Source organism: Balearica regulorum, chromosome 15 (genome assembly GCF_011004875.1).
Source record: "Balearica regulorum gibbericeps isolate bBalReg1 chromosome 15, bBalReg1.pri, whole genome shotgun sequence".
Classification (NCBI taxonomy): Eukaryota; Metazoa; Chordata; class Aves; order Gruiformes; family Gruidae; genus Balearica; species Balearica regulorum.
In genome coordinates, this window is record NC_046198.1 from 15,147,414 (window position 1) to 15,164,354 (window position 16,941).

Consider the following 16,941-nt stretch of genomic DNA (forward strand, 5'->3'; position numbering starts at 1 on the left):
TAAGCTTTCTCTTCAATAACTGCAAGCCATTTTTAGTGCCCCTGTATACCTTTACAGTATTTTCAAAATTTAAAAAAATGTACACAAGCTATAGGAAATAAATGTTTTTACGTACTTGCAGTAATTTAATAAGCAATACGCTAAGAGCTTAGGTTCTTTCCAATTTGTCGCAGCCATATTCTCCTTACGATGTCTCTCCTGAAAAGCTTCACTCACCCATACACGTTTCAGCTGATTCACCAAGGAATGTTGATTTGCTAACCAACATTCTTCATTCTTAACAATAATACTTATGATCTGTCAAAAGCAAAACAAGACAAATGCACAGTCAGCATGCATCAGATTTGTCAGTAGAAACAATGATATAAAAACACTTCTTTAAGGTCAATCAAGGGTTCTAAAATATTTTTTAAAAGAGTCAAATAAAAACTAGTTTAGATCAATTTTTAAAGGATTTTTTTTTAATTTCTGTTGCCATATTTTCCTCTTTTATCTTAGTTGATTAAAAATGCATAGTTCATTAGAGTCTCTTGTCACTTCCTAGAGTGACTCTGACTACAAACACTGTATTTTTACAAGTGTTTTTCTACGAGCTACATATAATACATACACACACACGAAAGCCTGTACATAATAGGCCTGTAGCTGAAGAGGTTTTAACTGTCCAGCGCAAGGACAAAGAAGAAGAAATTAATACCTTGATAGCCTGAAACTGAAGATCAAGACGCATTGTGGTAGTGCTTGGAGAACCAGGTCTAACAGCTGCTGGGGTACCAACAGGTAACAGCAGAGTGATAAATCGGTTTGGATTAGCTGCCAGTACATCTCGTAAAGGTTTGGCATCTTTATGTTTTAAGAAACTCTGGAGAAGGGGAAGAAATAATTTTAATAACAACTGTTAAAAGCAAAAATACCAAAAGGCTATATCATCCTGTAGTATTTATATTCCTCACTAAAGTTGCAGAGGTTATATTTCGCATATATCAAAATAACCTCTACAACTTCAGTAATAATCTTACATGATCTGGAAAGGTATAAAATCAACATTTCAGGACAAACAAATACAAAACAGAGAATACACACCCGACAGAGTAAGGCCATGATTAAGGACTACAAGGTCATATGGCGGGGGGTGGGGGGGGGAGATGGAAAAGATGAAAAACTTCTCGTTCCTTAGATTTGTGAAGATGAGGCCTTTTTCCTGCTCCCTCCCCACGCAGCTTACCATAAACATTCTGCTCCACTGTGGATCATTTAAAGTGGCTTCCATCATGAACAGCTCCACGGTCTGGGACGGATGACGTGTCAAAAATTTTATCAGTGGTTCCCTGAATGGACTGCCAGCCTGAAAGATTCATAAAGCTTAAATTAAAAATGCAGAGTGCAAAGTATTTTGTACTAATTTACTAGCACTCAGAAAAATACATTTGACTTGGCATTTATGCAGATACAAAATGTTCAGAACTTCTATGATGAGAATTTATTGGCGATTTCAGAACTTCACTTAAGAGTCTAAGACAAATGTTAACAGAACCTAAAAGGCTTGAAAAGCATATTTATTTATTACATCAAATGCTCCCACACCATGTTTCAAGTACTATAATTATTATACACTAGTGTTTAACAATACAATAAAAGGAAGAATATCAGCACTGTTAACTTCCACTGTTACCTCAATCAACATCGCTCGTTCTGTTTTCATAACAACTTCCAGCAGAGGTTTAACCAAAGTCTGAGGGGCTGCTGGGATCAGATGGAATAAATTTATAATTGCTGAACAAATCTTCATTTCCTACAGGTAAAAAGACACACGATTAAATTAATATTATCAGCTAAATATATAAAAACAGTATCACATATCCTACCTTTTTTTTTCCCTCTCTACATTAGCATAGCCAGCAACAAAATGTGAAGGGTTAACATATATACAGCACCTACTTACCATGATGTATGGAGAAAATTGCTCTTGTGGAAGCCTGCCCTTCCCCCCCTTGTAATATCATGGTTTAATTTTATTTTCTTTGTCAGTATGATAGTGTTTTACAGGTAACAGCTAAACACTGTGTGATGATAATGGTGACAGGGGAGTTACGGAGTGCTCGCTGCACTACCCCAAGTGGCTCGTACATCAAAAAGGCAGACCTTTCTTTTTAAATAATTTCTCATATATACCCCACAACCCCAGACTAGACATGAAGAAAAAGACAGACAGCTTTCTCACAGCACGGTTCAGTATATTTTGCAAACAGCTGGTTACTTCAAAGAAGTCAGCTCTGTTCTCCCACTAGATATTAAATTCTTCTGAAGTCCAAAATAATTTTGTGTTTTTCTTTCATTATGTAATTTAAATGGGGACTACATTTCAGTTAACCAGAATGTGGATTTTCTTCAGTGAGAAAAGGGAAAGGAAAAAACCAAAACACAACAAAACATCCACCCTCATCATCCGTCTAAAACCAATTTCTAGTATGCAGTATACAAAAGGATATTATCAAGTGCATTGCATTTCCTCAACTGAATTTAAACACAAATTATTAGGTCCCATCCCTTTAACACGATCTGCCTAGACAGACCCCCATAGGGCTACTCTCATGGATTGAAGTGCAGGACTGAGAACACATATAAAATCTTTTGAAAGCACTTATGCCTTCACAGAAACTAAAAATCCTGCTCTTCCTAGTACAAACATGCTTAACATCCTTAACAGCAACGTTATCAAAACAACTCTGCCACAGACAAACAGAAGACAATTCACAGCACTGCACTCAAAGGCACAATGCACTCTGCCCAAAACACAACAATAAAACTAACAAATCACAGTTGAAAAGAAAGGAAAAAAAAATAAAAACAAACAAAAAAACCACAACAACAAAGAACTTCCTGGTGCCTCCACTGAGTTTCTCACCTCTACCCCTTCCGCGGCAGGCTGAACCAAAACAGAAGTCACAGCATGAAAAGAAAAAGCCCACAAAAATATCAAATAAATGAACAAATCAGTATATGCTATTCTTCAGGTTGCAGTCAGAAACTGACTTCAGTAGGGTTATTTTTTCATCTCAACTGAAAGAATGGAGAGAATGAGTATCTCCCATGCTCTGAAATGCTCTCCTAAGAATTAGGATGAAAACCATCCTTTTTTTCCACTTGCACATTGTTTAGACATAGCTTCTGAAATATTTGTACTGAATAAAAAGGTATTAGAGATTATTAAGTCGGGGGAAAAATATTTTAGCATCTTCAAAGACAAATTTGTCCAGCATCAATTATGAAACCACTTTCAATACCTGAACTACCAGACTATAAAGTCCCTCTAATAGGCTGTAACGCAGAATTTCCACCATGGTGCCATTGTTCATGGGAGGGACCGTCAGAGGCAGCCATCTATTCAAAAACTGTTTTTTCAATTACTGGACATGACCTAAAAACCACACCTTTCCTTGGTGAGGCAGGGAAGAGGGGAAGAATGGATTTAAATCAAAGATTTCGCTCACTGGGCCAACGAATTAGATCTTAATTGCTACTTAATATGCAATGTTTTAATTTGTTCATTTATCTAAACAGCCAAGTCACAGTTCAGGAACGCAGCAGGAACGTCATAAAATTATTTAGGTGAATAAAGAGCCTAGTTATTCTGCCATCAATAGTTGTTAATTATTATGGAGCATTTTTAACTGAGATGTCTGAAGTTTTTAGTTCATCTAGAATTTCCATTTACACAGGAAAACTCATTCCATAGAGTTTTGGACTGTTTCATTACGAAGCCTCGCTGACTAGCCACTACCTGCACCATGCTGGAGAGCTGCATGACATCACCAGCACCACCATCATATGGCACCTTCAAAATGTGCTGCTGGAAAAATATGAAAACTCTTTAGGTCAAAAAAGTTTTTTAACAGTGCCCTGTACTGTTTCAGCTAGCTAACATAGGGCTTTCCTGACACATTCCATTCTCCACTGTGCGTTTATCATCTCCTAGATCTAACCGCTCAGTTTGAATGCTGCAACCTACTCCACTAACACTCCCCAACATTGCTTTTAAGTGAGGATCTCAGATTTGGGAGTCTCACTATGGTCAAGACGAAATCAGAGTAAGTGAAAGGCCAGCTACAGTAACTCTGACCATCAGTTTCCCCATCCTAGTTTTCCCACATTTAGAAGGTACAATTACAGCAACAATGCACTGTACATACAAACACATGAACACAAACTGTCATAGCAACCATATAAAGACCATACTGTCTGTGCCCTCCTTCAGTTTCCTAGAGCTTTTATTTTTAAGGAAACTTCACAGCAACAACTAGGGGGAAAGAAAGTACTATTTCAATCAGCTTTGCAGTCACACAATTCTATTTGAAAAAGTTTCCATACACATCTCTCCTCCCTCGAGATGTAACAGTAGATTCCTTCAAGTGTCCAGTGTATACCTCCCCCTCAACATATATAGGTTTTAAACCAACACTAAAAAAAAATTACAGGTTTAGGAGACTAAACACACCATTACATAGAAAATATCAACAGAAGACATTAAAAGCAGAAGAATTTGCAATTAAAAGTGATTTAGCGACAACTAAAACCTGTTCTAGAGGTGCAACATTGTGGTTTGAAAGACCATTACTATAAAAAGATCTGCAAGATATCTGTAATCATCACATTTGAGGACAAGTGAATCCCAAAAGAATACAAAGGCCTTACAACTACTCTGACCTGAATAACATGTAAAATGTTTAACTGAAAAAATGCACAGTTTTTAAATTCAAACAAGAAAACCCAAATTCTACTCCATTACAGAATTTCTAGGTCAAATACACAGCAATGACTAAATTCAGATTTAAAAGCTCTCTTTGTAGTGACAGAGAAGAATAATGAAAAGCCGTTAAGCCATTTCCATGTTTTGAGGGAAATAAAAAGCCAATCTAATTTCAGTTGAATTTGAAAAACAAATTATTAACTTTTTTCCTAGTTGCAATAACAAATCTCAACACTTTTTATATAAAGTATTAATAAAATCTTAATGGAATTATGGGACCTTGGTAATCCACATGGAACAACATTGAAGCAGGAATTCCCTACAGTGCTGTATTGCTAAGAGCACACAGTGTTGGCGTTACGCTGCACAATTTTCCATTTATAAAAAAATTTATCAGCTTCCCATAGTTCAACATTGGGGCCATTAGTTTGGGATTGTACTGTGATCTCAACTGGTAAGCACTGAACTTGTTTTTCATAAATTAGATTTTAAATTAACTGGGATTATATTACTATTCGATATAATTTTCAAAGGACTATGTTATGAACATCAAACATATTCGTGAAAAAAGAGGGATTATACTGCTGAGCTCATCAGCCATTCCAAGGAAGAAGATTTCTAAGCAGAAACTCCTGAGGGGAAAAAAAATAAAAATCAATGAGCTGTTCCCACACCAACCTGTATAGAATAGGCTTTAAAGTAACCGTTGTCAGCAGATAAGAAGCTCCTCTCACTAAATTTTGTAACAAATACTCGATATACCTATAAGCTCATTAGCTTGTAATAAAGCATCAGCGTGTAATCAGTTATGGAACTCATTCTGTTGTAAATGTTGCTGTAATTCAAAAACATGAATACTTTTTATTTCTTGTCTTCCCACATAAAAGCATTCATTAACTTACATTTCCATCACTCCGTTGTCCACCTTTGTGTGTAATAACCACAACTTCCATCCATTTACGCAGGTGTTGCTATAAAGAGAAGATAATTAGTGTTATTCTTCTAATTATACTGTTCCATTTTACCAAGTGACAACACATGCTACAAGAAAAGGAGTAGAGGCAGAAATGTTTGTTCAAAGGAAAAAATTATTAGATATTTTCATTCCCAGATTGAGAAGTTTACTCTTGTTAAAAGTCCTCTCCATATTCAAGAAAGCAGGGGTTAGAAGAGTACATACATTAAAACACACAAAAATCTGAAGTCTGATATACAATGATGATGGGCTTACACTTGTCCAATGATTTGCTTGATATGTATGCATTTAAATATTTAAATACTCATGGCAAAAGGATAAAGAATTCACGCACACAGTTTAAGAACTGCAAATAAGAAGGGCAATACCTTCCACCATTTTATAAATCAAGAAAACACCAAAACAGATTTAGCCCACTAGGAAGTAAAACATATTTTCAAGGGTTTCCTTAGCATATTATGCTGCTGGCACCTCGCTTAAAAGATAAATTTATCCAGGCAGACCTTAGCGTAACTAGGTATGTCTTCACTTAAAGAGAACATCTCTTAACTTTCTAGTTTACTAGCTCTTTAGAAATTAACTAAAAATGTTTAAAGATTTATTTTTTTCTATTAATTGTGAAACAAAAATCTTTTACTTTCAATATATACAATGAGTCACTACCGAATTGTTCTTTGACTTTTCAACAATAATAATATTAGCCAAAAGAAAACTTGAATGGGCTTACCATCATCTGATCGCAGAATTTATCATTAAAGGAGTTTGGAAAAAGTCGAGTGACAGATGTCAGACGGTTCACAACATTCAGTGTCAGACTTCGATAGTCTCCCAACATCATAAGCAATGGTCTCATGTGTGTATGAATTTGATCTACTTCTATGGTAGCTCCTTCCAAGAACTGCAAGACAGTACAGGATTAAGAATCAGATGGAGAGGGGGGCGACTTTTGTGCAAGCAAGCATCTTAAAATAAACTATGTTGACTTGGTTTTTCTTCTTTTATTTTACACTTTCAGAATGCAACAGCTTAGTATTTATTGCTGGAAATATATATAGTGACAAGATGGATTTGGGAAGCCCTTAAGTATTTCTGACACACAGTAGGATATTCGATAAAATAATCAAGTAGAAGATCTTAATTACAGATGGATTGAAAAAACTGCCACAGCTATAAATTAAATATAAAGCTATGGACAAACTACTTAGACATCACTTTATTAAGAACTGCTTGTGAATCTGGCCGAAGGCAATAAAGCAAATTTCAGTGGTACAATCTGCATGCATCCTGAGTAACATAAAAGGTCAAGAGAACCTGGCTGCAAGCAGCCGGAGAGAGTATTTCCTGTCATAACCAAACATCCTGTGGGCATGGATTTATCACAGGGAAAAAATGATCAGAAAAATCTTATATCAAATACATAGGTCAGAACAACCTTTCTTTGCTCCGTCTTACCTCTCAACCCAACCGTACTGTCAGCAAGCCATAAATAAAAAGTATGTTCTCTTTCATGACCAGAGTGACATGAAAAGACAATGTTTGACCTCTAATCAATCAATGGCCTAAACAAATGTAAACCACCAGTATTACTACAGTTATATTCCCTGTTGCATGCCAGACAATCTACACATCATTACAAAGAGACTAGAAGTATTTTTATTATCATTTTCTGTATTTAGAAGAATGGTATTAAAATCTTGCTGAATCAGAATTAGGCATATCTACTGGGCAACAAATCATGAGAGAATATCCTTTTCCAGCTTCTTTACACTGTAACCTCGCATCCACAGAACAGACAGTGTAGTGTAGCACCACATAAGGATAGTAATTCTGACCATAAACTGTCACACCGTGATGCAGAGTAACTCTGCAGCAGTCCTTACTTTTCCAAAACCAACTATGATGTCTCTACCACTTCTTTCAGGAACAAAGAAACACAAAAAAAGCTTTTACAATAAAGCCAGGCATGCACATTTGTGAAACTGCTGGGACAGACTGACACTGTTTATTTAGAAAAGAAGATAACATTTATGAAGACGAGACAAACAAAGACTGAAAGACTTACCACGGTCCTTGTCCAAGAGCTTACAGCACTTAATTTAAACCAGAAGAAATTTTTATGGCTGTGTTCAAACCCAAAGCCACCCCACATCTGACAGAAACCTAATTATATTCGTGTGACTAACAAAAACCCAACAAAGCAGCCATTATTTCCTGTAGAGAACTTTCCCAAGAAGCTTTGTAACAAGGAAGTAAAGGAGAGAGAACAACGGCCTCAAAAGCAACATTGTTTTAATACACTAACCTTTCTCATGCATGCTTCTCCTGCCTCCTGTAGTTCATTATTTGTCGAATTAAGTGCCTTGAAAAGTGCAGCAATGATTTTTTCTCTCGATTGAGGCAAGTAATTGCAGGCGGCTAGAGCATCTGCAAATATCAAAGTAAATTTGTTCTCTTTGTTAACTCAATTTCAAAAGAGAGGGGGAAAAAACCCTAACTCTACATTACTTCTCTTCAGGTTTCTTTTATTTCATCTTAAATTACAGACAGCTAAAGCATAGCATGCTTTGCCAAAAGTAACAGGCATCATGAAACAGTAAAAGAATGGAAATTCTATTAATAGTGTTCTAAAGTTTTCCTAATGCTATAGAACATAACTAGTCTAAAAATATTTTGGGTTCATTTCAGAAACTAAATCCTGGTCAGTAAGAAAGCAGCGATATTTTCCCATTACTCTCCATTAAACTGTGACCTTTACAGAGCAGTCGTCAGTCTTCAAGCGCTCTAGTTTTCTGCTGATCTTGGGAAGAAGACTGCCTGTTGCTCACAAGGACACTTATCTACAGCAAATTTTGTTTAGGAAGTTTTGCTTACTTAAGGCTGCAATCCGAAGAGGTACAAGTGATGGCAGACTTTTGTAACAAGGTAGTTTCATTAAGGCAGCATCTTCAGCCTCACACAAATTCAGTAACTAGGGAAGAAAAATAAACCATCATTTCAGCATAGCACTGTGAATCATGTTTGAAATACTATTATCAGTTATCTTTTGAGTCTTATTTCCTCAAAGAGCCAAGTTTATGCACTAATCAACCTCCAAATTTCACCAACAGGTAAAATTTTACTTAAAATTAGGGTACAAGTTCCCATGAAAACCAGTGGTTAGCCAGAGGCAAGGGAACCCACTGGCATTGCCACCAGAGAAAAGTCAGGCAAAAATTATCCATTTTGCATTTTGTTGGCCAATACTGAGCTGGTCTATTTGCAAACAGACTGTTTATATGATAAAAGAATAGGTCTACAGAAAAGCTTCCCTCCTCAATGGCAGTAATAGTACTGAAAATACTGAGGAGAGGGGGAAGAGAACAGAAGGAGATTAACAGGGAAAAAATGTGCTGAAAATGTCTTCAGTAATTCTAGTGGTGACGGATCGCTGCCCAGAGGGACGATTCTTTCCTACAGAGCTCTCCTCTTTGCAGGCGAGTATTTTCAACGAATGCACACGGGTTTTGTTAGAAAACACTGAACAGGTTGCAACAGAGGTACACAAGTTAACAATGCACAGGTTGCACCTATATCCAAGACTGCTATTAGGATTCAGACCTTCACAATAGCAATATAACACTCTAACCTTTACAGACATTTTATTAATCTACAGCACTTTGGGTTTGTCTTAAGGGAAAAAAATAGAGGATCCTCTGCATTGACAACTACACCCCATTCCTGCCTTGCTAGTTGCAATTACTGTTGGTACCAAAGACCTTCTGAACTTATGTTTGGACAAGACAGCTAGAAAACCAAGGGATTAGACAGTTTCTCTAAGTTAAATCTACACATTGGGTTTGTATCAAACTGTCAGGGACTCAAAAACCTTAACAATATGTGTGTTTTGGTGGTATCACAATTATTTACTAGATATACTGTGCATAAATATTGAAGTTAGCACAACACCAAAGTTCATTTAATATATTTCACTCACATTAGAATATTCTGCTTAGCTCAGAGATATTATGTTGTAGGTAAAGGCAGTTCACATTTCAAAAGGTAAAATCTTACATTTCAGTAACAGTTTAGAATGCACAGAGAAAAAATATGTATTTTTAACAATGAAAGTTCTAACACCATCACAACTTAAGTATCTACATTCAAACATGAGAAGATAAAAATAGTACCTCTGTGTAAAAAACCTTGTGTTCCACAACATTTAGATCCATTGTAAACAATCGGGGCTGCAGGGTTGTGCAAAATGTATTTCCCTCCATCAGCCCAATCTGGGCATTTGCAGGTTGATGCCTAAGTAAATGCTTTTTAGGAGGAACCATGTCTTGGAGAACCTACACAATGTAATTTAGATTACTGAATTAGCAGCTTATTCAAATGACCCCACAGACCCAGCTGTAAGACACCACCATTAGTCACGGCTCCATTTGCTATCATGGCTCCAGATGCACCTCTTTAGAAATCACCGAGCAAGAAGAAGAGTATTTCTCTGAACTAATTTAATTCACAGTCAATTAGCAAAACAACTCAGTATCTGTAATTATCATATATTCTCTGTGACCAGATCTATGATTTTTAGTAACTTCACATAAAATTATAAACAACAAAGAAATTCATAGTTAAGCATTTGAAGTGTTCAAGTCAAGACACAATAATATCTGAAGCTCCTAAAACATCACAAAACCAAAAACATTTATGTAAATTTTTTTCCATATACACCAACTTCTCACTCTCCTCCATACCTACCTTTAGGAAAATAAGGTATCAATTAGTGAGCTTCTCTGTATGTTCCCAAACTGCTATAACGACATCTATAATTTCATATGTTGTGGTGACCCTTAGTGGGCTCATGTTCGTTTACTTGTCTTTCAAGAAAATGAATGCAAGTAGCTTTAAGGAATATCTAGCAAAAAGAGGTTTCAAACCAGCTTTGACCTTTATTGTCTCTTTCTGGATAGGGAAAGGCATAGCAATATGCCTCATGCTTAGAGAAAGAGACAAAATTGAGGTTCAAAGAATGCAGTATCTACCTGGCCTAGCCTATGTCTGATTGGTGGTAGGACGAGCAGTCCGTAATTTCAGGAAGTAAATCAACCTGAAGACACAATAAATACCGGCTCGGTAATCAGGCACAGCTTGTATGAATGTCTATCGTACTCCAGCCACAGTGTATTTTAGAACAATAGATCTAGCAAATGACAAACATATGCTATCAAAGCACTAAGAACTTAATTCACTGATGTGGGAAAATGTACTCAGAAAAGCATTTTGCAAATCCAGACAGGCAGACAACTTCAAACCCACTTGGACTGTCAGTATTTCTGCTTACCTCTTTATGTGGCTCCATAATCACCGTGACACTTTTTCCAGTGACCTGTGCAAGTACCTGCAACGAATGCATGGCCTGTTTTCTCACAGTAGAGTTTGGAGAGGTTACTTCTCGAACAAGGTCATGTGTAACATGATGGAAAGACTTTTCCTGTGCTGCTAGGATTTCTTCTGTTTTTTCTTCATCTTTTAAAGGAGTTGCACATCTAATCAGAAGCTGTTCTAATGTGGTCTTTGCCATAGCAACTGCTCCATTGGAAACCTAAAGTATGATTGATTATTTTTATTTAGTAAGTCCAGAACACAGATCACAAGTCTACGCACTACTCATCAACAAACTTAGCATTTGATTTTGATGAATCCTCTGCAAACAGCTAAAAACATATAGAGGTTAAACAGAACACATATTCAACTAGTCTTCCCACCATTCATTCCAAAACTGCAAGTTGCAATGCGATGCGATTTTACAAGCAAACCCTTAGCAATGTTGTCACCATATGATCCACAACAGAGGAAAGGTCAAGCAGCATTCTCTAGGTACCCATAACTACATACAGCTTTTTGATAAGATGAACATCTTACAAAATAAGCACAGGAGTAAGAAAAAACCCAGCAGGTTTCACACAAGTGACAGCGAATCTAGTGTTCTCTCACTGAGCTGAATCCGACCTGTATGTTTCTACTCTGAAAGAAGCAAGCGTAATTCCAGTGTCTTTGGCAGTCAGGTGGAAAAAACAGACCTCGTTCCTAACTTCAGGTCTTGGTTTAAGTTAACATGACTAAAATTCACTCATAACTATCACAGATACGAGACATTCTGAAGTTAAGTAAAATCAAGATTAGCAAGAGTTCAATCTGTGTGAATTTAAGAACAAAAGTGTGTTTCCCTCCATACTATTTGATATAATTAATTCATTAAATACCTCTCCAGTTAGATCCATCATAACAAAGAGAAGTGCCTTCAGGAAAGTCTGCTGGTTCTGGAGGACCCAAATTAGTGGCAGTCGTTCCATAAGAAATTTAATTGACACAACACCTCCTAGTTTAGCATACCAAGCTTGTTCATAACAGCAAGCGCATAAACGTTCCACAATGTACGAAAACAAGGGAAGCTGACAAGCCTGGAAATAAAGAAACATATCAGTTTGCTTTTTCAGCTCACTGGTAGCGTCCAAAATTTTAGAAGCAAAATTGCATTGGCTGAAGCTAGATTATTTGAACACTTTTTTTTAAAAAAATATATATATATTACCCTTTCTTTTGAACCCAAGATAATGCTTGCAACATCAAAAATCACTGCTAGAGCCACTTCTCCTATTTTGCAGAGCTCCTTCTCCTCATATGCCATGCAGATGGCTATGGCATCAATGAGCACCAAGGGATCCATGCCTTTTGAACCATTTTCTTCACTATGAAACATGGCTGTGCTTGGCTGGCTTCCAACCTGATAGCACTGCAGCAAAAAAGGACCTGTAATTTGTATTGGGGAAGAAGAGAGAGAGGGGGGAAAAAAAGATAAAACCATGGATATTCCAATAGGAATAGTCTTTCGATTAGATTTCACAACTCCTCACACTAGGTGATGGCAAACCCAGTAAGCACTGTGTCTATTTGCATATAAATGGATTGTAAGGCATTCTTCACTCTTAGAAGAAAAAAGATTACATCTACTTGAGTATTTTCTTCTATGCACTAGACTATGCACTGCAAGAAGGTTTAATTAAAATGAAGAATCATAAAAATTCAAGTACATCAATGTGTAAATGAAAATTGATGTACTTATAGTATGTCTTTTCCCAAATTACTTGTCATACAGTCCAACTCCAAACAAGAAGTTTTCTCCACAGATACAAACACTGCAGTGCTCTAACGTTTACTTGGTTCCTCTGACGGTCCTTCGAAATCACAAGTGCAAACAACCCATTAAAGACCATCCGCAAAAATAATTTCATGTATCAAGTTACACAAATGCTCTGGAAATATAAACTGTTCCAAGCTGTAATTATTTCATTGGCTGTAGCATTTTAAGAGTAATATCAGGTGATCATCTTTTAAAACTTAATAATTTTTCACTGCTCAGAGGATTAAAATGTAATCCAGTCATCAAACAAAAACCAACATACCTACCCAGAAGCAACTGCAGTATCATGACTGTCTTACATTAGAAAAAGTGTAAACTTCTCCACCCCTCTCATGACAGTCCACATGCTCGCTATTCCACTTTACTTACCACATTGCTGAGCGACTGCCACCATGGTGTAATGGCGGATTAAACTGGCAACAAAAGGCAGAGCACTAGGCCTCAGATCTTTGATGACTGCTGACATGAATGCCCCTGTCAATGCCTGTTCAAACGTTTTACGAGCTGGAGTATCCTGAGCTTTGTATCGATGCGAAATAATCACACTGGGTATGGACTTCTCGGTGAAGCTGAAAGACACAACATTAAGTTCATTATAATCCCAAACTGCAGTACTGGCAGCTCAACCGTGAGCATTGTCAAGTACTTGATTTAAAGTTTGCTCTGAATATCTAACTCCTTCTCCGCCTCCCATTTTGACAAAGCTAGACCAGTTCACTCAGTCCATATTAATTTTGTCAACCACTGGTCTCAAACATGATGGATAGCTCAATTTCATCAGGAACATTTAAAACCAGTGGTTCAGAAGAAGCCACGTATATTACAAATAACAGGTATACAGGCATCATACTGCAACTCAATTACAGAATGTCATTTTCAGTATTTTGACATTTTTCCCTTTTTTAAAAGTGACATTTGATTTTAATCTTGAAAGATTGAAACATTATTTATCAAATCACTGCCCAACGAAACCTATTCACTGCAAAGTTATATTTAGGTCAAGTCTAACAAGTCCAAATTATAAAAACTACTATACTCTTGAGCTGCATTTACCATACTGCAGGACTCAAAGTCAGCACATACTTTGTGGGCAAAGATGTCAAAGTTGTCTAAAAGCACTAAGCTGATTAACTATCAATGACTAAAATTGTAAAAGATATAAAAAAAAAAAAATCAATACAAAGCTCCCACACTAAGACAAACATAGGTTATGTGAGTGAATATGCTAGCTATTGTTTGGTCACTAAATGAAACTTAAACTGTGTATCTCTTTCACTTTAGTGAAAAGTTAGATGTACTTACAAAACATCACAATCTAAGTTAATCTTTAAAACACAATTAAGCACCAGAATATTCCAAGTATTTAAATACACTAAACTAAAATTATTTTTTTAAAAAAAATATCTGAACATATGTAACAGATTATACATTGGACTGTGATTAGGGGGAAGAAAATTGAACTATGAAATATTAACACATGCCATTGGCATTAAATAACATGCTGACAAAATTCCTCTTACTGGAAAGTCCTGCACTGATTTAAAAGGAAGCAGGACAAACCAGTAGGTAAAAATCCAATGAAGAATACATTGCCTAGACTAACCGTTGTCTCTAAATTAGGTTATTCTAAAGACACTATAAATTTTACATACACATTTACGTTTAAAGAATTGTCATACTTGGGATGTGCAAGAAGTTGGTATAATGCATGTTTATTATCATCCAGGCTCATCATAGCTACTAAAAAACACTTGATTACTTCCCACGCTTGCCTCCGATAATACGGTTCTGTGTTAGCACTCTTCAAACAGTCCAGAGCAGTCTCAATTGCCTATAATTAAAAAAGATAGATAGTAACCAAACACTTCTTGTTCTTAATATTTACATTAAGGTCTTTAATCAAGCGAATAGTATCTTTAATACATATTAAAAGTAACTTTTAAAGTATGTACAATTTGGACTGCCTAAGTTAAGAAATGCAGAGAATGCCTGAGAGAGCAGACTTGAAACTATTATGGTACTTGTACATATATATATAAAACTCACAGCTAGATACTTTCTATCCTTCCCCCAAAAAAGAAAGGAAGGAATAAAAAACAAAGGAGACAGGCGTTAAGTAAAAAAAAAAAAACCAAACAAACACACACCAAAGAACACCCACATAAAAGTTGTTTTGGAGTGCACAAAGTAAGGAATTTCAATATCTGATCAATTCTAAATAAAATCTAGCCATCCATGCCTTAACAGGATTATGCAGAAAAAGGCTCCACTACAAAGAAGTGGGCATTTCCCTCCTTTGAGAGGAAAACCATCTTTCCACTTACTGACTTAACTAGCTGTCATCCTATCACTGTTTGAATAACATTATTGGCATCTCAATGAAAAGAACAATGAGTTTTACACACACCACACAAGAGCACCAAAGCACTCAAAGAAAGCATGGATTTCTCATTTTCAGTGTATTCTACTTCTTTTTCTTTTTAATTTGACATTTCCTTTTTATAGATACAAAGTATTCAGCAAATAACATTGTATCTTGGTCAACATCAAGAAGCTAAAAATCATTCCGTATCATTAACTAACACGTTATATGCATAAATACTCTGGAAAAGTTGGTCTGAATTAAACCTAGTGGGATAGGAAAATGTCAGCAATTACACTGTTTATATGTATTCAACTCATCAGTTTCAGTACAGGAGAGAAATCAGTAAAGCTATCTGCATTTTAAGAATCATTTTTCCAAGCTATTTTTAAGCCTGTTGGCTGCAGGGAGCCAAAGAGCCAGCTGCCTGCAAAGAAAGTTGTTTACCACATTCAGATCATACCTACTTCTGAAAAGCGTAATTGAAAAGTTAAGTATTAAAACTCTACAGACCAAATTAACTCAGAAGCTAGCTTCTCTCTCAGATCCCAAGACATAGACACAGATTAGATTGCTGTAATTAGCGAGAACTAAGCATTTGTGCTACATTGAGATTGTGGATGAAAGCTACTACAAGTACAAAGTGGATTTGCAGCTATAGGAAGTACTATACCCAGAGACAACAAACGAAACCAAATCATTGGATCATCACTGAAGAGTTTCTACAAGTTTTCTTATACACTTCAAAAAGAAAATAGGGAAGTTTTAGAGCAGATTCCCACTCCTAACCTAAGCAGTGCACCAAAAGTTAGGAAGGGGAAAAAAACCGCACAGAAAGCATTGATTTGTGCCAGTTTAGCTCCCTATCTCATCACTTTGTAAAAACAGAACAGCACGTTTAAATCTATTATTTTGGGGTGACATATAAAACAGTTTAAAGGGAAAAATAAAGAAAGAACAGGTTGGCAAGCTTCTGGTAATTTTGTACATCAAAATGATGCAAGAAGTTAGTGTAGGTCTACCTTCCTTATACGGAGACTCTCAACTGATCGCTACATAGTAAAAAAGAAAAAAACACTCTTGGCAGTGATTTCCGAAACAACTTTTTGTATTTTACCTGCCAAGTCTGGCAACTCAAAAATTACTTGAAACAGAAGCAAACAAGAAAACCATAAATGGGCTTAGATTCTGTTTCTTCATTACAATATAAATTATTTAGAAATCTCTTTGTCTTAACTGGAGGAATATAAAAAAAAAAGTCAGGTATGCATGAGATCCTAAAACCCTCTTTTATTTATGTAAATTCTATATTGTTGGACAGTCATTAACTCATATCTGGAACTGGCAGACATACCACATATTTTATGAAGGTTTTACAAGCAAAAAAACTTCAAAAAATCTGTAATAAAGGAAAATTGAGTAAGACGGTTTCTCAGCACAGCTCTTACCTTTTCCATTGGGAGCTGAATGGATGCTTTACAGTCTGAAAATTCAATTGTAATACTGGGTCCTTGGATTTCTGTGACTACATATTGTAGTTTCTGTGATTCCTTTAACATCTTCCTGTTACTTCCACCAAATTTACCAAGCACACGATAAGCCACATGGGAAATGCTGTCTGCAGGATTGCGCAGTGTACGCCATAAAGCCTGTAAGTATTTTAAATGTTATAT

The 16,941-nt window shown here is 36.2% G+C and overlaps 1 protein-coding gene across 11 annotated transcripts in view; it reads right to left on the reverse strand.

Annotated features, from left to right (window-relative positions):
• Window positions 1-16,941, reverse strand: part of TRRAP (transformation/transcription domain associated protein) — a 96,989-nt gene that overhangs the window by 58,638 nt on the left and 21,410 nt on the right. For 7 of the 11 annotated variants that reach the window (XM_075768055.1, XM_075768057.1, XM_075768063.1 and 4 more), the window contains 15 exons: window positions 16,717-16,917; window positions 14,559-14,737; window positions 13,276-13,475; window positions 12,298-12,515; window positions 11,969-12,166; window positions 11,047-11,307; window positions 9,890-10,051; window positions 8,595-8,691; window positions 8,026-8,147; window positions 6,451-6,621; window positions 5,650-5,718; window positions 1,673-1,792; window positions 1,226-1,345; window positions 698-862; window positions 116-297 (listed from right to left, as the gene is read on the reverse strand). In XM_075768055.1, coding sequence (XP_075624170.1) covers window positions 116-297; window positions 698-862; window positions 1,226-1,345; window positions 1,673-1,792; window positions 5,650-5,718; window positions 6,451-6,621; window positions 8,026-8,147; window positions 8,595-8,691; window positions 9,890-10,051; window positions 11,047-11,307; window positions 11,969-12,166; window positions 12,298-12,515; window positions 13,276-13,475; window positions 14,559-14,737; window positions 16,717-16,917 — 2,465 coding nt within the window. The remainder of the gene's footprint in view (window positions 1-115; window positions 298-697; window positions 863-1,225; window positions 1,346-1,672; window positions 1,793-5,649; window positions 5,719-6,450; window positions 6,622-8,025; window positions 8,148-8,594; window positions 8,692-9,889; window positions 10,052-11,046; window positions 11,308-11,968; window positions 12,167-12,297; window positions 12,516-13,275; window positions 13,476-14,558; window positions 14,738-16,716; window positions 16,918-16,941) is intronic. The other 4 variants (XM_075768060.1, XM_075768064.1, XM_075768062.1 and 1 more) reach the window with 1 other exon arrangement.